A 25,185-nucleotide genomic window follows, 5' to 3' on the forward strand; every position below is an offset into this window, starting at 1 on the left:
GGCATGAGAATCCAGCTCTGTTCCCTAATGCCCTGTGATTTTACAAAGAACTAGTCTGACCTTCCTCATCTGTAAAATGGGGTAACAAAAATCTTCCTGTGAACAATTAATAAGGTAATGGAGTTGAAGCTTGGTCCCTGGCACAAAGTAAGTGCTCAATAAATATTAGGTTTACAGTATGTGTTTTAGTTAAGTCTGGTCAGGAAAGTGCAAAGGCATGGGATTCTCAAGGAGATGGTAGGAGAGAAGGCAGGGAGGTTGGGCGCAGCCTGGGCACAGGCGGAGGGGTGCAGCTTCCGGGGCAAGCTCCGCTCAGCGCTGGGAGCCTGGGGACCATGTAGGCAGGGCTGCTTTCCCTGTCCCTAAGAAATGGAATAAGTGCGGGCCATGGGGATGAAAAAGGGGATGGAGATTCCCGAGCTCGACTGGAGCCCTCAGCTCTGACAGGCGAGGGTAGGGAAAGGGTGTGGAGGGGCAGGCACAGAGAGGTCCTGGCATTTACTGAGGACCTGCAATGTGCCACATACCGCTTTTTTTTTTTTTTTGCGGTACGCAGGCCTCTCACTGTCGTGGCCTCTCCCGTTACGGAGCACAGGCTCCGGAGGCGCAGGCCCAGCAGCCATGGCTCACGGGCCCAGCCGCTCCGCGGCATGTGGGATCCTCCTGGACCGGGGCACAAACTCGTGTCCCCTGCATCGGCAGGCGGACTCTCAACCACTGCACCACCACTGCGCCAGGGAAGCCCCACATACCGCCTTTTTTAGTCCTCTCGGCAGCCCTGAACATCAGCATCCAACTCCATTTTACAGATGAAGAAACAGACGCTTGGGTTCACACACAGGCACCAGGTGGGCCAGGGTTCAAGCAGAGGCACGTGTTCTACCACCTTCGGGCGCGGCGGCGGCGGTGGCGGGAAGGCTCACGTTTGCTGTGCTCCGTGTGCCCGACCTGGAGTGGCACCAAGCCAGCCTGGGGATTTCCAGGGACCTTCCTGCCTGATTCACCAGAAAGACCCTTTCATCCCATCCTGTCCCCCAGGTGGGACCTGTGCGCCCTGCACTATGGTGGAGGGAAGGGGACAGAACCTTTGAGCTTTAACGGTACTCAGGTTTGTTTTGAGCATGTCATAACCCCCTTGAGAGGACTAGAGGTGGTGGAGGCAGCCCCTGCACCGACCCAGGGATCCGTCCCATCCCCAGGGCAGGCCTGGGTGCCAGGGGGATGGCTCCCTCCTGAAGGACCTGATTCCTCGGTTGCACTCCTCCTGTCTCCTGCTGACATCTGAAAGGAGATGAAATGCCTCAGATAAGACTTTAACTCTACACCTTGAAGCCCCAGAGAGGGCAAGATTGCTGTGCATCTGAAGGCAGATGCAGTAGAGAAGCAAACGTGTTCTGAAGAACACCAGCTTTGTCCCCTCCATTTAGGGCTCAGGCTGTCTTCAGGGAAAGTCTAATTGCCTGAGTGAGCATTTTTAATGCTTGTCAGAGAGCCTGACCGCAGTGTCTTCCTCACCCTCTTTCCTGAAACTCCAGCCTCCTCGATGGGATTTATAGAATTTGGGATGAGGGTGCTGTGTTGCTTCCCAGTTCTGCTGCCCATTTTTCACAAGAGAAAACTGGGTGTCAAAGAAATGAAAATAGATTCTGCGATGAAAGCATTTGGAGCCAGACAGTGGGAGAAATCTAATTTATAACAAGGGTCTCAGCCATGGCTGCAAATTAGAAGCACGAGAACACTTTAAAAAATATTGAAACCCAGGCTCCACCAAATATTTACTCAGGGATGGGGCCTTTTCCCTTTCTTCCTTCCTGCCCTTGTCATTCTTCCCTCCTCACTCCTCCCTCCCTCCCTTTTTTCTTTCTTTGTTTAAAGTCCTCCGGGTGATTCTAATATGCCAGGGTTGAGAACTACTCACCTAAATAGGACAACTGTGCTAAAAAGAAGCGTATCCAGTAGAAAAATGGACAAAGGACATGAACGGGCAACTGAGAGAAGAAATGAAAATGGCTAATAGGCACATGAAAACTGTTGACCCCAATTAATAATGAAAGAAATGCTAAATAAAACAATAATGAGATAGTATTTCATGTATCAATTTGTCAACCTGTTTTTTAAATGCAAGAATATTCCAGAAATAGCAACAGTGTGTGTGTGTGTGTGTGTGTGTGTGTACGTGCACGTGTGTGCGCACGCACGCACGCTTGCGGGCACTGGGGTGGGGCAGGGGCAGGGGTCTCCGAATACGAGAATAAATGGCTACAACATTTCCTGAGGGCTCTTGGGCAACACACACACACCTTTTGACTCATTAATTTCACTTCAATGTTCTACATAAGGATGTACTGAGATTTTAACTCGAGCTGCTGATCACAGCAGGAACAAAAAGTAGAAATTCCTAAATACTTACCATTAGGAGATTAGTTCAACGAATTACGGTACAGCCGTAGAATACAATGCCACACAGCTGTTGAATATGATATAGTGGGTGAATAAATATGTCCCTACTTAGGAAGATGTTTAGATAAATTACTGAGTGAAAAAAAATAAGCAGTTTCCAAATAATAACATTTTTACTCTGTTAAAAATATAGTGTGAAAAAGCATGTGCGTATATGTGTCTGCACTTAGAAAGTGCATATTGACAAAATATTTGCATATTGACAAAAATATATGCAGGGTTTTAGCAGTCATCACCTCTGAGTAATAGAAAGGCATTTTACATTTTTATTTTTGTGTCTCTGTATTTTCTGGCTTTGCTTTTGTTAAAAGGAAAAAAAACTTTTCCTTTTAAAATTTTACTTTCAAGAGCAAAATTTGCTAATCTGTTTTCTTCTGAGAGGAGAGGGGTCATCCTGGAGCAATAAAATCTCCAGATAATCTCCTGACCACTCATCTTCTTCACTGCATCTCATCTTTGACCAAGAGGCCAAACTAGAGGCTCAAACTGGATTTTTCCTCCTCTCCCAGGCCTTTTCCACATTGCTGGGCTGTGAAATGGCTGAGGGAGGTGGCCCTGGGGAAGTAGAAGATCCAGAGGTCTTGGGGATCCCCATCAGAATAGAGTAGAGCCCAGGTTTTGAAGTCCTGGCTCCACCTCCATTTAGCTATTTGATCTTGGGTCAGGCCCTCAACTTCTCTAAGCCTCGGTGTGCACAGCTATAAAGTGGGAATAATAATAGTGCTGACCTCATGGGTGGCTGCAAGTCTTCACAGAGCTAATGCAACGTAAAGAGCTTAGCATGCCACCTGGCATGTGGCACTCAATAAATGGCACTTCTGATCATTACTGATTTGGGAAGCCAGACCCTTCCTGCCCCAGGGGTGGGCAGATACACACAGGGAGCCTCTGATGGTCGTGACCCTCACTGAGGTCCTGTGACCATCTTGGGAGGAAAACTGGAGAGAGAAGCCGAGCCCCAGAGCCACGGAATGCAGAAGGGCCTGCCTAGTCTCTGCGCCAGGACCGATGACCTGTGAGCCGCACTTGGTGAGGTCTCCCGACCCCAGCCCTTCTCCACACCCCATCCTTAGATGCCCGCAGACCGGTACCCATCTTGACCTTCCCCCCATAGTAGTAACCCCATTTATCGCAGTCCACGTGCGGCTGCATCAGTGCCGCCCAAGGCCTGTGGACTCATCTTGCCGCCCCCAACCCCCGTCCCTTACAATGTAGGACAAAGGGATTAAAAACCACTTGCAGTCACTGATCCTCTCAACCTCCATGACCATCTCTGTGCCTCCAAGCCCCTCGCTGTCAACCTGGCGGGAAGCTCCTGTGGACGGGACCCAGTGCAGAGCGAGGTGTCCCCGGGCACGGGGTTTTGCAAGCGGTGCAGCAGCTGGGGTCTGTCACCCAGCCTCGGGGAGCCTCCTCAGCAACAGTGCAGGTGCTCTCTGACAAAACCGGGAATGGAGTGGCTTTCTGGCTTCCAGAAGGTTCCATCCCGGAGTTGGAGGAGCTGCGCCCGCTCCCTGACCCAGAGGAGGCCGTTGTCCTGGAGGCAGCACGTGGCCCACCTATTCTTCAACTCGCCTCTGGAGGGGGGCTGCCGGAGACCAGGTCCACCAGAAACAGTGCCAGGAGGAGAGAGACTTTATAGCACCTGTGAAATCCCCTTCCCCAAGGACCAGGAGAGAGTTGGGAGAACATTTGGGGTTTTTAGTACAGAGGACCTGGTGGGCCAGCCTGACTTCACCTCTCCTGAATGAGTGAGGGGATGAATGAACGAATGATTTGAGTTCACCCTTTTAGTTCTAGAGTTAATTAAGGTAGACTAAAACATCTGTGGATGTGCTAACAACCACTAGAAAATCATTCATTAAGCCCGGAACCTTGGTTGTAGCAGGCAGCTACATTTTGCATCTCCTGCCCAGCAGCTAAAGCAGAACTTGGCCTGCAGAGCAGTACTTCAGTCAACTACTGAATGAACGAATGAATATTACGAGACATCTCAGATAAGGTAGAGAAATGCGGAGGAAGCTCGGGGTATGTCTCCGCACCACATAGAGTTAAAACAACTTGTACTTCACTGTGTCACCCGACAGCTCCACAGCTCGGTGAGCCTTTGGGGTCAAACAGCCACAGATGGGGAGCGCATTTTAAAAAGTGAAATTCACAAAGCAGGAGGGGCAGGGGCAGATTGGCGGGTGGGGTTCAGTTCACACCTCAGACCACTTATTAATCTAGTAATGAGAGCAGAGCTTCTGCTACATAAACTAGTCAAATAACACCTGCCTGGGGCGGCAGGTCTTCCCGCTCAGAATTACTGGACATTCTAAGACACACACACACACACACCATGGCCCTGTCCTGGGCTATTCTGAGGGTTTGATGCCTCAGCCAGAGTTAAGGTTTGTGGGGACAGGAGTCCCTGGAGGCTGAGCATCTGGCCGGGACCATGTGCCCAAGGACTCCTCGGGAGAGCCGGATCCAGGCCACTAGGCAGCCCAGTGCCTCAGGCCCTCTGCCTTTATTGCTGTGTGGTTGACTTGGCTGGGGACTCCTGGGGACTTTGAGGCTCTCCCTGATCTGGACTCAGTCCCTGGGGCTTCAGCCTTCTGCCTGCTCCCTATTTCCTGTCTCCCCCATCCTGGACTTCCCTGGGTAGTGGGCTGCCCCAGTCTGAAAGAGGCGGTACCGGGGCAGGGCACAGGCCCTGTCAGGCTGGGGCCGAGACCCAGACAGCATCTGGAGTGGACAGCAGGCCCGTGAAGCTGGTGTTTTTCTCCTGGGGAGTGGCCTCTTTTGTGACTCAGACCCTGGGAATTTGGGAGCCCTGCTAGGCTCTGGCTGAAGTTGGGCTCCCAGGAGCCCTCACCAAGCTCAGAGTGAATGCACTTGGGTTTCTTAGCTCCCCTGGCCCCCTCCCATTCCCCTCAGTGGGTTCCTTTTGTTGTCACTAAATCCCCTCCAATCTCCCCTTCCAAAGGCTGGCAGATCCAAGTGGAATTCAACACCCAAACACTCACACAAAAGCTAGGATTAATAGCTGGCTTTGTCTGGGCACAGATGTGCAGCAGCTTGGAAGGGTGGGGGGACATTTTTCCTGCCACTTTAGTCAACTCGGCTGGCTCCACACTGGGGGAGGGAGAGGAAGGGAAGGAGGGACGGCTGCATGGACCCCTCTCCAGGGCACTGTGGCCCAGCTTCCTGAGCTGGTGTGCTCTTAGGGGTCTGGACCCACCAAGGAGGAGACAAAGGTCCTCTCCCACTGGGAGGCCCCTCAGTCTCCCCTCCTTCCCCTTCCAACAAGTCATACTCTGCAGCCAGCTGGCGCTCACACTCCCTGGACTCAGTCCCTGTTCTTCTGGAGCCCGAGCTCTGAAACAGGCCCCAGCAATCCTCGAAACCCCATGAGCTGAACAAACTAATGTGGGGGGGGGGGGGGGCGCACAGGAGCCTGTGAGCACAGGCAGTCAGGGGAGCTTCCCAGAGGAGGTGTGCCTGAACTCCAGAGGATGGGAAGGGCCTGGGAGGTAGGGAGGAGAAGAGGGTGTCCTAGGCAGGGGACTTTTGGAAGAGTCAGTGGGATGCGAGAAAGCAGGGCCTCGAAAGCCTGAAAAGGGGTTTGCATATTTCCTCATGGCAATAGGGAGCCACTAAAAGTTGTGCATCAGAGTAGGAGCTGAGGGGACATGGTAAGTGTGAGGAAAGCTATTCTATTGTTACGGGGGGACAGGCTGGAGGAGGTGGTAGCTGGGGCAAAGCTGGTTCCCACCCAGTCCTCTCTGCCTCCAGCCTATGCTGCTGTTCCACTCTACCAACGGAGGAGGCTTTGAACTTGGCCCTCAACCCATAAGGGGAAAATATCATGTTTCCCTATTGTTCTGTCAGGTAAATCAGGCTCTGTTCCCAACCAGAGAGCTGGCTGGAAATATGACATCAGTCAAATTTCAGGGGCAGTGGGGTAGCTTCCCCCTCCCTAGGGTGGTACAATTATCTGGGGTCCCCAGACCATCTGTTCTCTGAGAAGCTTATTGACCAAGACAAGGTCCCTACTGTCAGGAGGTTTATATACTACAGGAGAGAAAAAAAGAAGAAGAAAGAAGAAGGAGAAGGAGAAGGAGAAGGAGAAAGAAGAAGGAGAAGAAGAAGGAGAAGAAGGAGAAGAAGGAGAAGAAAAAGGAGAAGAAGGAGAAGGAGAAGAAGAAGGAGGAGGAGGAGGAGGAGGAGGAGAAGGAGAAGGAGAAGAAGGAGAAAGAAGAAGGAGAAGAAGAAGGAGAAGAAGGAGAAGAAGGAGAAGGAGAAGAAAAAGGAGAAGAAGGAGAAGAAGAAGAAGAAGAAGGAGGACGAGGAGGAGGAGGAGGAGGAGGAGGAGGAGAAGGAGAAAGCAAAGGAATAAATGAGATAACCTCACATGGTAATAAACGCTACTAAGAAAATAAAACAGAGTGATATGCCTAGTTGGGAGTAGGATGGTCAGTCAGGGCCACTCTGAAGAGGTGGCGTCTGAGCTGAGATTTGGAGGATGAGAAGGAATAAGATATATTAGGAATCCTGATATTTAACCTTTTTTTAATCTACAAAAATAGTCATTTCATAGGGTTCAATGAAATACAAAGATAGAGGGGAAGGGAACAGTAAATGCAAAGGTCCTGAGGCAGACCAGAGCTTGGGGTGCTTCACCCAAAACTCTGTTCTCAGAGAGTTGATTCGGCACTGATGTACAGAGAGGCTGAGCTTTCGGCATCAATAAACCACGTTTTGTTTATCCATTCACCTATTGAAGGACATCTTGGTTGCTTCCAGTTTCTGGCAGTTATGAATAAAGCTGCTATAAATATTTGTGTGCCGAATTTTTGTGTGGACATTATATTTCAACTTGTTTGGATGAATATCTATGAGCATGATTGCTGGATCACATGGTAAGAGTATCCTTAGCTTTGTAACAAACTGCCAAACTGTCTTCCAAAGCGTACCATTTTGCATCCTCACCAAGAATGAATGAGAGTTCCTGTTGCTCCACATCTTCACCAACATTTGGTGTTGTCAGTGTTTTGGGGTCTGTGGTGGTACCTCATTATTGTTTTAATTTACAATTCCTTAATTACATGTGATGTTGACCATCTTTTCATATGCTTGTTATCTGTATATCTTCTTTGGTGAGGTGTCTGTTCAGATCTTTCGCTCATTTTTAATTGGACTTGGACTGTTTACTTTGTTTTGCTAAGATTTTCTCCCAGTCTGTGGCTTCTTTTCATTCTCCTAATAGTGTCTTTTGCAGAGCAGAGATGTTAAATTTTAATAAGGTCCAATTTATAATTTTCATGGGTCACACTTTTGGTGTTTTATCTAAAATGTCATCACCAAACGCAAGATCACCTAGATTATCCCTTGTTATCTTGTAGAGGTTTTAAACAGTTTCGCATGTTACATGTAAGTCTACGATCTCTTTTGAGTTAATTTTGGTGAAGAGTATAAGGCCTTTGTCTAGATTCTTTTAGTGTGTGTGCGTGTGTGTGTGAATGGCCAGTTGTTCCAGCACCATTTGTTGAAAATACTATCCTGTCTCCACTGAATTGCCTTTGCTCCTTTGTCAAAGATTAGTTAACTGTATTTGTGTGTGTGTACTTCTGGGCAATCTATTCTATTCCATTTATCTATTTGTTTATTCTTTTTCCTATACTGTGCTTTCTGTCTTGATTGCTGTAGCTTTATAGTAAGTCTGGAAGTTGGGTAGTTAGGCCTCCAACTTTGTTTTTCTCCTTTAATATTGTGTTGGCTGTTCTGGGTCTTTTGCCTCTCTACGTAAACTCTAGGATCAGTTTGTCAATGTCCACAAACTAAGTTGCTGGGATTTTGACTGGGACTGTGTTGAATCTATAGGTCAAGTTGGGAAGAGCTGACCCCTAAACAATATTGACTCTTCCTCTCCATGAACATGGAATATCTCTCCATTTATTTAGATCTTCTGTGATTTGTTTCATCAGTGCTTTGTAGTTTTCCTCATATCAGTTTTGTACATATTTTGTTATATTCATACCTAAGTATATAGTGCTAATGTGAATGGTTTCATATTTTTAATTTCAAATTTCAAATTCATTCTAAACAGGAATCAGGCCACTTCCTGGCCCTCCAGCAACTTCCCATTGAACTTAAACTCCCACCTCCTTCCCTGACCAGTCCTGCCCTACCTCATTTTTCCAAAGCCCTCCCCAGCTCAGGGCTCTGCTACTGCACTAGAAAGGACAGAACAGAAGCTCTGAGTAACTTCAGTTCCCATTGAGTCTGTTACAAAGCTCCAAGGGATTTGTAACTTCTAGCTCCATGGCTGGCTGTTGACCATTATTTTTCATAATTAAGTTTCTGGCCAGTTTCTTTAAGCTCTGAAGCACCGGAAGGTAATAAATTTAGGAGTCCAGGGCCTGGGTCTGCAGCCCTGCCTCTCTGTGTGCCTCAGTTTCCCCAAGCAAGCTCAGCCTCCCTCCATTGCCACCCCCTCCAGAGTCGTCCCAAGAATCAAACAGCACAAATGTATGTGAAATGCTTCCTGCACCATTAAGCTATACACAAATGTCCAGGATCCCTGGAACGTCTCCAGGCCCAGGAAGGCGGTATTTCCCATGAGCGCGTGGATTGGACTGACTTCGAACAACACCATTTTCAAAGCACTTGGCCACCTGGCACTGTTTTCAGCGCTCAGCTGGGAGACAAGTGACCATAAATCCTTTTCTAGAGGCAGCCTGACGCAGTAACACTAACACAAAAAAACAGTGACACGCACATCCTCCAGTGATGACATCCCGGGAAGACAAGTGTGAAAAAGTCTGCTGGGGGCGTTTGTGCTCCAGCTTCTCCAGGCAGCCAAGCCCCCTTGAAGACATTTCCCCAGCTCGGCCCGCCCCTCCCCCTTTCTGTCTCCAGCCCTTCCCGGGTCTGGGCCCCTGCAGCCATTTCTTGTCACTACTGAACAATAGGCCTTGCTAGCAGCTGGCAGCTTGGCTTCCCCGCCTGCCAGGGGAGGGAGGGAGGGAGGGAGGGAAGCAGGGGCAGGCTGTGGGACTGGGACAGCCAGCCTGCCGCAAGGGGATTCCCAGCTCCAGGGATGGTGTGTGTGCCTTCCCGGTCTTGCACACCAGCAGCCGGGAAGGCTGGCGCTGGGGGACTTAGAGCAGCAGCTCTCCTCCCACCTGAGCGATTCCGTAAGATCCTGAGGCCTAGGGCTCCGTGCCCAGAGATGCTGGCGGAGGCCCCCATGCTTCCAGCTTGCAGCCAAGAAGAACCATGGCCCGAAGCATGTGGCATGCGTGTGCCTCCTTCCTTTGCCACCCAGCCAACTGAGTCCCTGAGAGGGGAAGCAGCCGACCCAAGGTCACACAGAGACTTCAGCCCTGTAAGAGCAGTCCCAGCTCCTGGTACACTGCTGGCCCCACTGGGACATCTTCCTCTCTTGTCCCACTGGCTAATGCTTCAGTGTGCCAGGAGGGAGCCGTACCCCTGTGGAGAAGAAGAAGGGTGAAGTGGCTTGCCCAAGGTCAGACAAGTGACAGAGGTGAAGCTTCGATTGGGACACCTGCTCAGCCTCCAGCCGGCAGCCTGCAGGTGGACTTGGATGACACCAGGAGCGAGGATGGGTGATGGGAGAGTGTGCTGAAGGGGTTATAAGGGCCAGAGAGGCCTGGCCTGCAATCCCAGCTCTGCCACGTGCCAGCTGTGTGACCTCTGGGCGGTTACTTAGCCTCTCTGAGTCTGGACTCCCTCCTCTGTAAAGCAGAGGTGGTAAGATAAACCTCAAAGGGCTCGGGCAGAGTCCACGAGATCCCATACACGGCACTTAGTGGTGTCTGGCTCATGTGAGTGCTCGGGAAGTGGTAATCCTGAATCTCCCCATTCAGTTAAGATTCCTTTCCAGGAGGAGCAAACATACATTAAAAGCAAAGACAGAGGAGACAATAGGGACTCTGGGACCCCAGATTGCCACACAAGCTTGGCGCACAGTGTCCTCAGTAAATACATAGCTGAGAGTCATGACCACAAGCGTGGAAATGGTGGTGGTCCCACAAAACGTGCCCTCCACATTAAGATGCCCCAGGTTTGCTTAATGGCCCAACCTAAGACCCCACACCAAGTGGAGGCCGGGATTTTAGCCTTGCCACTCTCAGGTTAGCTAGAGCTAACATTTGTGGACTTCTTGTTTTAATTCCCTAGAACTGTTATAAGTGCTTTACATGTATGGACTCCTTTAATCCCTATCATTGCATGAGATAAGCTCAATTACTACCCTCATCTAACAGATGAGAAAGCTGAGGCATAGAGAGGTTCGGGAACTTGCCCAAGGTTACAGGCTATCAATGATGGAGCCAGGCTTCAAACTCAGGTGGTCCAGTTACAGAGCCAAACTCTGAACCTCCATGCTATGCTCTCCCCCCTTAAACAAGAATCACTTCCCCTCTCTGTGTTTCAGCTTTCACATCTGTAAAACGGGGCCCTTTCCTTCCTAGGTGTTAAGCGCTGTGAAGATGTCCATCCTCGCGGGGCTTTTCTGGCTCCTCCGCCGTCTCGGACCCTCGCATCCCCGCCTCGCACTCTTTGTCCTTGGGATCCCTGCCCTCACCTCTGTACTGTACTCACTTTCCAGACCCCTCTCCAGACGTCCCAGTCTGTGTAAGCCCCTGAGCACAGCAAGTCTGGCCTGGTCTCAACTATGGTCAGACCCTGTTCTAAGCATTGCATGGTTTGCAAAGATCAAGGTTTGGTAAACTGTTTCTGTTAAAGGCCAAAGAGCAAACATTTTAGACTTTGAGGGCCTTACAGTCTCTGTGTCACTGTAGTAGGACAACAGCCATAGATAATACACACATAAATGAATGCGGCCGTGTTCCAATAAAATTCACACAAACAGGCAGTGGGCAGGATTTGGCCCAAGGGCCGAAGTTTGCCGACCTCTGACAAAGATGAACATCATGAGATAAAGTCATGGCTCCTAAATCTCTTTGAACTGCTCTCTAAAGAGCAGCAGCAGGGGGGTAGCACAGGAAACAAAGTTGCACAGCTAGCCAGAGACATGGCAAGGCTTGCTAAGTGCCTTTGCAGAGGCAGAGCCGTCCCGAAGAAGAGGAGGCTTCATGGACACACTTGAGCTCGGCCCGGGAGTGACGGGTAGAATATCTACAAGCTGAACTGCGGGCACAAGCAAGGGCATGCAGTGTGCTGGCAATGGGGGGCGTCCAGAGGGCCGGACGGGAGTGGGCCTGGGACCCAAACAAGGAAGACCACGCTCTGTGCTTCCCTCCTGCTGTAGAGGAGGAACCACAGGGGTTTTTTGTTTGTTTTTAATTAAACAAATGTTTTGAGTGCCTACTATGCACTAGGTGCAGTTGGAGGCATGTGAGGAGAGACGACATCCACAGCTTGTGCTTTTACTGCACCGTCAACATGTTCAAAGAGATTTAGGAGCCATGACTGTATCTCCTCCTCACAAGCACAGAGAGATTGAACGAGTCGCCAAAGCTCTCTCTCTAATTAATAGCAGATGCTCATATTCCAGAGACAAACCTCTCCAGTGAGCAACAGCTTCTTATTTCTAGCGGCCTAACGAGCATCTCCATTGGGATGTCTGGATTGAGCTCAGCCTCTTCTCCCCCGTGTTAGTCTGCTAGGGCTGCCGTAACAAAGTACCACAGAGCGACTTAAGCTATAGAAATAGATTGTTCTGGAGGCCATAAGTCGGAAACAGAGGTGCCAGCAGGGCTGTGAGGAAGAACTCTTCAGCCTGCTCCCCTGGCTTCTGGTGGTTTGCTGGCAGTCTTTGGTGCTCCTTGGGTGTAGACATGTTACCCTGATCTCTGCTTTCATCTTCACATGGTGTTCTCTGTGCTTGTATGTGTCAAAATCTCCCCCCATCCCGCCTTTTTTTTTTTTTTCATAAGGACACTAGTCATTGGATTAAGACCCACCCGAGTAACCTCATTTTAATTTCTCTGTAAAGACCCTATTTCTGAATTAAGGTCACATTCTGAGGTCTTGGGGGTTAGACCTTCAACAGATCTTTTTCGGAGGACACAATTCAACCTATAATACCTCCCCAACGCTCCCCGATCTGCCACCATATTCCACTGCTGACTGATCGGAACCCTCATTTTCCAGCCCCATTCCCTCACCAGCTAGTATCGTGGCCCAGAACTGCCTGGAGGAGGTGAGGCTAGATCACACGATGCCCTCAGAGACGGCCCCGCTGTCAAGGAGACTCCCCAGGATCTCCTCCACGACCCTGTGGAAGATGGTGGGAGGGGTGGGGAGCCGCACTGTGGAAATGGGGGTCGGGCTGCTGGAGGATGTGCAACAAATTCGTGAACCACCGGTGCTGTGGAATACCAGTGGGGGGCAACAAGGATGCTAGAGAAACAAGCAGGTGGCAGTGAAGAGCAGGTAGGAAGCAGATGCAATAACTGGAGGCGAGGGGGGAAGAGGGTCCGGGCTGCGGAAGAAGCTGTGGTAAGTTCGGAAAGGAGGAGGCGGAATCACACCTGGGAGAAGGGTGATGAGGCCAAAGAGAGGCCCAAAGGGGAAGGCCCAGCCCCGTGGGGGGAACGAGGCTGGTTTAGACCCACTGAGCGTGAGATGGCAAAGCTTGGCAGATACCAAGTCCAGAGCCTGGGAGAGAGGTAGGGGCTGGAAATACGTTTTCAGAGTCCTGAGTGGATTAGGAGCCCTCGGGAAAGCAAGCAGGAGTGGAGGCTCAGCAAAGAGCTGGAACACACCCCCCCCACCCGCCGCCCAATGTTTAGTAAGAGTTGGGGGAGGAGGTCCGAGAAGGGCCCAAGAGGCAGGGGGAGAACCGAGAGAGAAGAGTGCTCCCGAGAGTGAGAGACAGGGGGCGGGTGACAGCACCAACTCCAGCAGAAGCCGCGGGCAGACCGTTCCCTGACGTGGGAAGACGGTGACACATGAGCTGGCTGTGCTCCGGGCAGAAGGAAACTGCAAACACGCCTCTCTCATCTTTTAACTGTTTATTGTATAATATAAAACTACAAAAGTAAGACTGCTCATTTCCATGTACATTTAATCTGTCCAATTGTTTAGATTACAGCCCAAACCTACATGTGAATACAACCATCTGGGTTCCGATGTAACGTCTAGTAATATTGCATAGAAAAGGCACAGCTCTCAGGTCTGTGGGGGAAAGGTTACACCTCCTGTTTGACAAAAGCCCTCCTCAAAAACCATGCACCAAACATGTCACTATGTACATCTTTTCCAAATCTTGGTTGTTTGCTCGTATGGACCGACTTCCCTTCCAAACTTGTTATCCCCAAAAGACGTCCAAAATTTTTATTGGCTTTGCTTGCAAGAGCATTTGATCCTGGCTAATTCTCAAGAACCATTCAGACTCATTCTTAGAAGCCCTGAAAACAACTGTACATAAGCAGGACGCACACACCTCACTGCCATTGGCAGTTACTGGAAGTCAACCATTTCCAGCCGAAACAGGTTAAATATGCTCTTTTCAATTATTTTCAGAAAGCATATAAAGGTCCAATTTGTAACAGCAAGATTTTGAAATTAAGTCAATTCATACAGAGAATAACAATCGCTGCACGAAGTAGAGTCTCTCTCTCTCTTATTTTTTGCACCTGTCATTTGAGAAGGCTGCCCTGCAGATTCATAATTCATTGTTTACCACAAAGGTGGTTAATAAATTTAAGCTTTAAAAATGATCCGTAAGTTGACACTTTGGCTCTTTGGAGTTTATTTATTTAAGAAATTTCCTTGATCGATCTCAGGGCAGCTGGGACACTCCAAGGGGCTATGGCAATAAACAGCACAATTGAGAAAGACACTCCGGTGGAGGCGGCTGTGGCTAGCTCTCACCCTTTGGTGTGAGCGAGGGCGTCGGTGTGGATGCCCCTTCTGTCATAAAGAGAGAAAGTGCGACTAAAAAAACTTTAAAAAATATCAACCCTTTGATGCTTGATTTTCTTAAAAATTTGGAGGTATTAAAACATTCCTCATCCATACCTTTTGCATATTTCAAATCGACCCATATTAGAGGAGAGAGTAAAAATGAACGTGGACTGTGCATACGATGAGAAGACCCAGGGGTCTGGCTCGGACCCCCTTTTAATACAGATTGACATTCCTACAGGAGAATAAATTCCTACATACATTCTGCACATGTTACGATCCAGATGTTGTTAGAGCTCCACAGTAAAATAAATATATTTACACAGAAAAAAAGGAATAAATAACTTATGAAAAAAATCACTTCAAATTCAAAGCTCTTATTATTCTGCTCTCATCTTGTCACTTCATTGCACATCACTGTCAATAATTGTCCTCTCCCAGCCCCACCCAGCATGTCTCTCTGTCCCTCTCGTAAAGGCACCTCAAACTGCCTGCCTGACTCTGAATGCCACAGGATGTCCTTTAGACACAGGAAGGCACTGCTGCCGGGTGGCATCTGGAAGCACGTCCCACACTCAAGCTGGGACTTGGAGATCACACACAGGCTCACGTTCTTCCCTGTCGGGACATCACTTTGTAAAAATAAGACACAAAGATAACTGGAACACTTGATGGTTTTGTTCTTTTGAAAAAGGGCCACTAATTCCCCACGTCTTCCTCATTAGACCTTGAATATCAAGAATTTACGGTGAGGGTGTCCAGAGAATTAAAAAGCATTTGCGTGCTGCTGTTGGGGGTTTTTTGTTTTTGATCCTGAAGCCCAGCCTTACAAACGCGGGAGAGTCAGAGAACCACGTGTGGGCAACACTTCGCTGTGCTTATTTGAACTGCTGCCCAACATATGGGATTTGTTTAAACACACGATTTGCTAATCCAACCGAAGTACAGTTGTTCTAAGTTACTATCAATCAGTTTTTAACAATGGCAAATCAGCCGCCTTACCCTGTTATTGTCCGGATAATCAACACTATTGTGCATGTACACGTATGTGTATGCGGGCGGCATGTGGAGAGTCTGCCAGGTCCTTGAGTTAGCAGAAGCATGGAGTCTGGGCGGACTTGCTCTCTACAGGAAAAGGAAGCCCTTCAAACGGACAGGCACGGTGACACCGGAAGCATCTACCACAACCCTCACCTTAACTACATGGTCCCTGGTCCTATCAAAGGGAATGACACATCTGCAGTAGTAAGAGGTGTCCGGTGGAGGGTGCTTGCTGGAGAACGGTGCAGTTTGATCGGTTTCTCACTGCTCGCCTGATTTGATAATTAGCCTTTAAAAACACATTCAAGTTGGCGGGAGGGGGTGGGGGTGGGGAGTAAATCAGAACGTAGAAAGATTTAATCATATCATACACGAATCTTTTGCTTAGATGAGCAGTTCCTTCATCAAAATGTATTTGCTTTGCCATGTGTATTATAAAAATAAAACTATCTATGGCTTGTTTAAAGTGCCATTTTATAAAGCTGTCTTTTTTAATTGGCCAGAAAGACTCAATTTTATCCATGGCAAGAAGTGAGCAGAATTGGTGACTGAATATTGACAAATGACCAACAACAAAGACAACAACAACAACACAAATCCCATAATTTAAAAATTCTTAAATAAATATAAAAGTTATTCCTAAAGAAGCCACCTGCATTTCAACAATATAGGTTGTAACCAGCTAAAGTACCATTGGAAGGAAGAAAAAACTGAAACGGAAAGGCCATTAACAATTTCGGCAACAAGCATGATACATTGCAAACGTTTTAAAATTAAATGTACACCGCTAGGAATAAAAAGCTAGTTCTCAAGTTCTCCTGGCAGAGAGAGAATGGCAATGGGGGAGGAGGGGAACATGCATAGAAAGTCCTATCTGTGTATTTGGGTAAAACAGCCTTGTAAAGTGTAGTTAAAGCAGTTGATTTAAGAAAGCAACCAGATCGGAGGCCGTGACGTAATGGGACCAACTCCAGGTTCAGGAGCCATGCGTGTTACAAGAGTGCATCCTAGGCTGGGCCGAGGAGAGCTGGGCTCACTGTGGTGATCGTGAAGATGCCATTTTCAGCACTTAGCAACAGAGGGAAAGAAAGCTCTAAGGAAGGGAAGCAGGAAAAGACAACAGAGCGACATGATGGATGCCTTCTGGGGGAGAGTTCCTTCTTGACGAGCCCTAAGCGTCGCAACAGGGTTTAGTTCCATGAAGAGGTCAGTTGCTTTTCATAAAATTTTGTTCGTGTGTAAAATTTCAGGTCTTCATAAAAATTATGCCAAAAAGGGAAAGATCTGGGGTTTTGTTTAAAAAAATAAAAACAATTAAAAGCGCAGACTTGGCATAAATACAATGAGTACTTGGTAGCCTTCCCCTCCAGAGAGAGCTAAAGAGAACCATCACTTAAACCCCGAGCTCCATGGCCACCTCCCGCCAACCGCTTAATGCAAGTTTGATGAGCAGACGTGGCTCTGGCTTTGGAAGTCACAGTGCTGGCGGGTGTTCATGCCAGGGGGGGTCGGTGCTTGTGAAGTTTGGGTGTGATATCTCCTGGCCCTTCTTAAAGCGCTGCGTGTGTGTGTGTGTGTGTGTGTGTGTGTGTGTGAGCGCGCGCGCACGTGCGCGTATCTGGGGACATCGACTGCGGATTGATTTGATCCAATTTTCTCTTTGCACCAAACACATATAAAACATTACAACTCTATAAAAGTACAAGTGCAACTTGTACATCTGAAGTTTGCAGGAACTATGTGAGCAAATCCTATCAAAATAGCTATCTCATATGTATAAACAGCATTTGTTTTTAGAAAAACAATATCATAAACTGCGGAATCTGTACAAAAATATAAAATAAATTTGGGCAGCAGTTTCTAAACAGCCATGTAAATGCAACACTTACGAGGAGTAGTTAATGCCTCTAAAAAGGCTGAATTGCCAAGTCAACCTATACAGGGCGAAAATGCCGGAAAAGGTACTGAGATTATCTAAATAATATATATATATATTTTCTTTTTTTACCTCTTGCAATAAAACTTATAGAAAAAATAGACAAATATGCACATGCAATTTACAGCTTTTCCAACCTATTCCTTGTGCTTCACTTGAGCTGTTTATTTTTGTCATTCCACATAGTGACATTGTCTTCAAATGTATTCTTTCCTATTCCCGGGGACTAGGTCTCTGAGGAACCACTCAAAAAAGCATATTAAAAGTGGTCATACTTGGATGAAGGCACTCCAACTCTGCTCAAAGCAAAAACTAGTGTGATCCTTTTGTAGAATGTTCTTTTCCTCAGAAAAAGGCAAGCAAGGGTACATGCACAGTGCGGAGAGCTGTCGGGGTGCGGGGTGCAGGCGACGGGCCCCGGGGCTCAGGACCCGACCAGCACCTCCATGATGTGGTCCAGCTCCGTGAGGTCCATCTTGAAAGGCTGGCTCGGGGCGACGGGCTGGCTGCTGTAGGGGGCCAGCGTCTTGAGGAGGTCGTCGGCCGACACGGGGGACATTTTTGAGGATGTCCCCGACGCGGACGTGCAGGGGTCAAAGTCGTACATGGACGTGTCAATGTCGGCAAACAGGATGTCGTCCAGGGTCAAGTCTGTCAGGAAGCCCGTGGACGTGGTGATCTCAAAGTTGCCGGGCAGGGAGTCCATCAGTTTCGGGTCGTCGGGCCGGCCGTCCTGGAGCCCCTCGGGTCTCTGCGCGCCGGGCCCGCCGGAGTCCCCTTTCGGGTCATCGGTGGTGGCCTCCGCGGCCTCCATGGAGGTAGATGTGGGACAGAGCTCCTCAATCTCGTCCAGGGCGGAGGAGAAGCTGTCCTTTTCCGGCGGGAGGGCAGGAGGTGCGAGTCTGGCGGGGACCGCAGGCTGCGCGGCCGGGGAAGTGCAAAACGTGTCCTGGTCGTCCTCGAGCAGTGAGGCGGGGGTGAGGCAGGCCTCCAGGGGCGCAGCGCCGCCCAGCTCGCAGGGTGCGGGCGCGGGGTGGCTGAAGGCAGGCGGCGCCTCCCGGTAGCTGGAGCCCAGCGGGTCGGCGGGCGGCGAAGAGGCGGGGAACGCGGGCCTCAGGCTGCCCTCCTGCTTCAGCTCCTCCTGGATCCGCCTCAACATGTTGTTGATGAGCACGGTCTTTTGCAAGCTGGGCTCTGTGAGGGGCCTGTGGTTGTAGAGTTTCATAAGGGAAATGTTGAAGATAGTCTGGCGCTGTAAGGTGTAAGACACCTTGGACGGACCGTCGGAGGGGGACACAATTTTGCCTTCCAGCCCATCTTCATGCTCGTCAAACTTCCGTTTTCCTCCTTTCCCCAACATATATCTGCCAAGGAGAAAGGAAGGAGATGGAATCAATCCCACAAAAAAGAATTTCCACCGTAAAAAAAGACGTGGATTCAGAGGTCAGGACCTGGACTTGAGTTCCCTGCCCAGGGTTGGTTACAACAGAGGAATTCATTGGGAAATCTATCTTTGTGTGCCGGTGGAGCAATTTTTATCACTGGGTAGTCTGTTGAATGTATTTCTTGAGAAATGTGTACAACACAGACAAGTTAAACGTTACCATGGAAACCGTGATTTTGACTTTGTGCTCCTGGGCTTGCGTTCGCATGCCTACGGCGTTACCATGCAGGTTCAACTTCCCTCCCCCAAACAGATCTATTTTTAAAGCCCAAGAAAACACTGACAATACTATGACCTAAACAGGTAAAGGTATCATAGATTACAGCTTGAACACACCTAGAGCGATGAAAAGAACCCAGTTGGAGAAAAGGGAATATGTACAATTTTGGTAGAACCGCGTGTGCTTTCAAAACGCCCTTTCCTTCCTCATCACACATAGAGCCTTTCTGCCTGTTTGGTGACATGTGGCAGAGGGCTTGGACTGTGTTAAATGACCACAGTGATTGAGCTGCCACTGCTTTTCCGTCTAGAATCAAGTGGAGGAAGGTGGATTGCCCAGCCCAAGTTTTCCCACGGCTCAATTTCATCGCATGCAGCCATGCTTGAGTGCAACCGGACTAATTTAAAAGAAATTTGCTCTGATTATACGCATTGCTGTTTGGGTACTCAACACATTTCCTAAAACAATACCTACTGTGGTTCCAGCGGGGATTTCAAAGAAACAATGACCTCCTATCTCAGACCTTGAGCACTGGGGAATGGGTTGGATTTTAACTCCCGCCTACCTCGCCTGACACGCACAGCCTCGGAGGTCTCCTCGTGTGCTCTGGCCTGAGTGGAGACGCCCTCAGCTGTCTGTGCCTTCAGGAGAATGGCCCTTTATCTCAGAACTTCTACCAGCTAAACGGCAATCACAAGTCCACCCGCCTTTGACTCAGAGACCTCACTTTCCAACCAGTGAATCAAGAAAGCTGTCCTTACTTACGCCGTTGTTCAGACCAGCAGACATGCTTCTAATCAAGCCAGGCCCATGCTCACTCCCTATGCCCTCTACACCACTTACCCACAGGCATGTGTTAATGCTCTCCTCAAGGCCACTCACTCTTTCTGACATCGTCACACGCTAGAAAGTGCTTTGTAGTTATCCAGTTTTTCTTCTAAAGGCGACTTGCCTTTTACTGAATGGCCTCCTTCAATCCTTTAACTCATCCCGCATCTACGCTGTCTTGGGCACTCGGCCAGAAAGTGGGTAGTCCTGCACAGGAATAAAGGCTGGTCTTCAAGGGGCTGAACATCTTCGTGGACACCTCATTATCATTTTCAATTAGGAGTCTCATCCTAAAGGAATAAGGCTAACCATAATAAAACTTCCCAGAACTTCCTCCCAAGGCTTTGTGAAAGAAGGCCACGCTGCCCCTCCAGGCAGACGGACATGCAGGTGGACACAGAGCCTGGTGCACAAGTCCCACTCCGGGTGACTGCCTTCACGTGCCTCAGTCTCCAGGAGAGAAGGACGAAGACAGCTGCAAGCCATCAAATCAGAATCAGCTTGAGAATTTGTTAACACTCATAAAGAATGTGGAGTTGCTTGTAGGAAACACTTTCTCTCACTCTGTAAACATTAAGAAAATGGCTGTCTATCACTAGGACCAAAGACCAGTCCCATAATTAACTGTTCTCTGAGGCAAGGAAGGTATGATAGTAACAACTCCCTTATCTAATGCTTCACATGACAGAAACATTTCCTACTGTTCAGTGCTAAAAGCCTCATTTGTATATACACTTTGCACAGAACATTTCCTATCTAAAGTATCTGTGCCCATTTAAACTTGAGTGTGAATCAGAGAGGAGGTGACTTCATTTCACACTACAAAACACTTTCTACTTTATGCTTTAGAAGTATTACCGGACAACTGTGTTTTGAAACAGATAACTGTATTCACATATATGCCATTTGTATTTGTTTACAATTTAAGCATTTAATGTCACTTCTAGAAAAACTCCATTTTTACCAAAGAGCTCACCAAATGCATTTAATTATCATATAAAGCTGTTATATAATCTACGTTATATGCTGTAACTTGAATGTACCCAATACATCCAAACGTGTGCCAGAGTACACAAGTACACACGCACACACACTCTAAAACAGTGCTTCTCAAAGTGTGGTCCATAGATGGAACCAGTCTGTAAACTGTTACTAGTTCATGATGAGGTAAGTAAAGATACTGTATTGTTTAGAAACTTTTATAGCAGATTTACAGAGTAATTGTATCTCTGTAAATACAATTTTTTAAAACGAGGCTTCTATTTTTACATTTTTGTACTCCTATTTCATTTTTCTAGTAATTATTTTTGTCATGTTTTACTAAAGTATCAGTCTATAAAGGAGGAAAACACAAACAAGATCGTCCTTCAGCACAAAAAGTTTGAGAACCACTGTCCAAAAATGTAAACCAAATACACAGCTCAAAACAAATTAGTAAGCTCATCGCCACTTAAAATTCTTACTGGTTTTCTGGAGAAGTAACCCTTAGAAAAGACAACATAGACTTTTCCTTTCTTTTTGTCATTCATGCACAGCTGTCTTTTAAAGACTTGTTGACAGGAAAAAACAACAGGGCTTTTTCAATAACTCATACTTCTCTAGAAATAATCACTGAGCACATAGAACTTAAATACTTAAAAAGCACGTGGTACTAGAGGCATTTAGCAGAATTCCCATTGCTGAGGGAGATCTATGGAGATACTTTTCAGAGAGATTTCAACATGAGAAGTGCCTAATTTCCAATTAGAATGATCTAGCTGGTCATAGCTGTGTGATAATCTTAATGATTTAGGGAAAGCCTGGTAAGACATTCGTAATGCTCTCTGGAAGGGGACAGAGGAGGGCCCGTGTAAGCAAAATCTGTGAGCGCGAATAGGCAAGACGAATCGAATCCTGGATGCTTCTCAAATGTGTAAATAAGGACTCATGATAGAGTATGGCTCCAAGCAGGTTTGCCTTCATTTTTCTATTTCATTTTATGAGGCAACACTGCTCTACACACCCAGTAAGATTGCAAAATGCACACAATCCTGACTTGTAATCTGAAGTCTATCTACATTTTTACAGAAAGGAGTGAAAAACAACATAGTAAAATCTAATCCACACTCCTACTTAGAACCTTAACGTTAAAAAAAGTTTTTTTAATTTAAAATTTGTAAAAAAATTAAAGTTTTCCCAAAGTTTGCTTAACACACTGTTGAGAGTGCCGTCTGCCCACGTCAGAAGAGGCCTCCAGCTCCTGGCCTCCACCTCCTGAGAAGGACCCTCGCTTGGTGCTGTGTGAACGCCACACCTTGGAGCAGACACAATTCAAAGACAAGACGAGCTTCGCAGGAACCCAAGGGCCAGGCTGCCTGAAGCCTTTTCCTCGGGCGCGCTAAGACAACAGCAATAGCTCTTCAGGCCACTGGAGAGGCAGGTGACGTTTTAAAAGGCCTCACTTGGCTGCAGCCTGAGGATGGAGCAGTGGCTGGAGCTCATTAGGGGCTTCAAGCTGACAAGAGGGAAGGGGGTGTCTGCTGTTCCTGCCCGAGAGGCCCCTTGGCGGTGGACCTGGACACCAAGGTGGTAGCCTGTAGTTCACCAAAGGGGGCCTGTGATAAGTCGGTTTCCAGGCCACCCCAAGGCTTGGCGCCCCACTTTGCCTCCTCCTTTGGCTTGAGAAGACCCAGGCCCCAAAGCTCATGTCAAAGTCAAAGGCCCAGAAGGGGCCCTGAGCTTCAGGGCTGGTTAGAGATCCCCACGTGGGGGAGTGAGGTGGGCGCTCCCTCCCTTTCCTGCCCACCCAGAGGGGTCTAAAACTAACCACAGCCACTCTTTTATTGAATATTCACTGGCTCTTAATATAAGGGTCCAGATAAAACACCCTCCCTCCCCAAGAAGCTTGCTAGAAAGAAACTCCTAGCATTCTGATTTGCTTAACGTACCATTTTGGCAAGTAGTAACTGCAGCGATCTAAGTTTTGAAAATAGAGACCAAAACTCAAGGGTAGCGATACAAATGGACATTTCTCTGCCGGGGTTTTCCAGGAAGTTGAACAGTGAATAAAACTCTCCAGATACTAAACCTGGCTTGCAGTTGTGCCGCTTTCATTAGGAAGGACCCTGCCCTCAAAAGCTACAATCCACTTGGGCAGATAGTCAAAAGTAACATGTCACTGGGAGATTCCTCAGAAGAGAAAGAACCAGAGAAAACAGGAGAAGGTATTACCTGTTTGGGAGTCTGCAATTCCAGATTCTGAATGGCTCCCACAGCAGGGAGTCTGAGAGATTAGTACAGACTGAGGTGACCAGGGGACTTCCGAAGGGGATAGGATCTGAGGTTTCTGTTTAAGGCAGGATTGTCTCTCAATGTCCGTTTCCCACCCCAGACGGTAAGCCCTCTGAGGGTTTCAGACCGTTCCGTTCGTCTCTGTGTCCTCAGGTTAGGGCAGTCCCTGATACACCGAAGATGCTCCAGAAATGGTCACTGGATGAATAGTAAATGGAAAGAATGAGAAAAGACACTGAGGGACAGCCAGAGAAGGACTGTAAAACAAAGACAGAGATGTGTGTCTTTGGCTCTGACTGTAAACTTGGCATGGGAGGGAGGGTATGACAAAGGGGAAGGTTGAACGAATCTCAGAGGGCACAGCTGCACAGGGCAGACCCTGGGTAAGGAGATTTGTCAGTATCCGAGGCACAGCGGGTGGGCAGGGATGCCTCCCTCCATCTTTAGTTCCCAAACTTGGGGGAGCATCAGACTCACCAACGGGGCTAGTTAACACAGAATGCTGCCCCCTCCCCCCAAACACACACACACTATCCCAGATTCTCATTCAGTCCGTCTGGTGTGGAGGCCCAAGATGTGCATTTCCATCAAGTTTCCAGGTGATGCTGGTCTGCGGACCTCATTTTGAAAACCATGACTTCCTTTCTTCCCCATCCAGCTATTTCATATGTAAGCCTGAGAATATCTTTACTCAATTAAACTGGAGCCTAAAGGGCTTCCCTACTTGTGCCTAAGCAGGTAAGGAAAAAAAGAATGAGCAGCGTTTCTGTGATGGCAGCTGACATTAAAAAAGAAAGACTCCATGCAGAATTAAGATGTCTTCAGCTCAATTCTAATGATAAAGCTCAGCTTCTCAGACTGATATATCAGATCCCGACCTGCTCACTGGGGCCTAGATTCTGCTTGCTGTGATCACAGAGTGAATGGCAGTGAGGCCTTATGCCCAATGTCCAAAGAGAAACTGGAATAGTACCTATGTGTTAAAAGGGAGCATTTTGTAGCTTTTATATTTTTTAAGGCGTTATGGGGAAAAAATGCAAACATTAAAAGAAAAACACAAGCAATCAAAAATGTTCTTTTAAACTCAATGTTTTTCAACTGTTTAAAAGCTATGCCTTGGAAAAAAATTTTAAATCACTCTCCTTTAATGTTATCTGAGCTGTCAAAATAAATGTTATGATTTTTAAATTAAGAATATTAAATCTACTTTTGTAAACCACCACTTCTGTCATCCCCACTAACAACAACAAAATCCACTGCTTTAACCTGCAGCCCTCTGTGGCCACTAGTGCTTCCTAGAGGCCCAGAGCCTGGTGGCCGCTGATTGACAGGTGCACGGAGGGGGCTGTGTGGCCCCTGCGGGCAGCATCACTGCTCGGGCTTGTGAGAGGCCCAAACTGGGAGCCCTCCTCTGCGCATCACTAGGGCTGTCTTTCTGACTCGCTGCGGGTCAAAAAAAGATGCAAAAGACTGCATTATGCTTCAACTCAATTCATCCCCCCAAAGAGTGATCACCCCAGATAGAAGGAAAACCCTCCATCTCATCCTACTCAGTATCTAAGGGAATTAATGCTACAAAAGGCATTTAAAAGAAGGTCAAAATTGATAGCTTAGTTCCAATTTCTGAAGGGAGGAAATGACTGGGGAAGGTATGACTGACCACATGATCAAAGAGGCAGCTGAGAGCAGAGGCAAGTGGCCGGGGAGGGAGTGGAAATGGCTCCCAGCTCAGCCCATCCATCCAGGCGGAGGGATGCTGGTCCACACACAGAGGTGGGGCAGACAGGGGAGATCCCAAAAGACTCACTCCAAAACACCTCAAGGCCCAATGGTTTGTACTTCGTGTACATTTTCAAAAGCTTGTTCCAATTTCCTTTTGGAGTAGTAAGTGACAACTAGAAATCCAGGGCTTTCGAGTGTAGCAGGCTTAAGTGACGTATTGTCTCAACGGTCAGTTAACGAGGCAGAACTCAGCCCTGGTGTCTTCTGTTGGGGAAGGGTAGTTACTAGTGCGGCCCTCGGCTCCCAGAGAACTGGTCTTCTACGTCCTCACCACCAGGGTGAAGACCCTGGTGCCTGCTTTGGGATGAGTCACTGGTC

The 25,185-nt window shown here is 48.1% G+C and overlaps 1 protein-coding gene across 2 annotated transcripts in view; it reads right to left on the reverse strand.

Moving 5' to 3' along the window:
* Positions 1-13,436: 13,436 nt before the first annotated feature.
* SERTAD2 (SERTA domain containing 2) overlaps positions 13,437-25,185 on the reverse strand; it is a 113,950-nt gene continuing 102,201 nt past the window's right edge. For both annotated transcript variants that reach the window (XM_032652651.1, XM_032652650.1), the window contains exon 2: positions 13,437-18,687. In XM_032652651.1, the coding sequence (XP_032508542.1) occupies positions 17,748-18,683 (936 nt within the window). In that variant the 5' untranslated portion in view covers positions 18,684-18,687 and the 3' untranslated portion in view covers positions 13,437-17,747. The remainder of the gene's footprint in view (positions 18,688-25,185) is intronic.

This window comes from Phocoena sinus, chromosome 13, assembly GCF_008692025.1.
Source record: "Phocoena sinus isolate mPhoSin1 chromosome 13, mPhoSin1.pri, whole genome shotgun sequence".
NCBI classification, from domain to species: Eukaryota; Metazoa; Chordata; class Mammalia; order Artiodactyla; family Phocoenidae; genus Phocoena; species Phocoena sinus.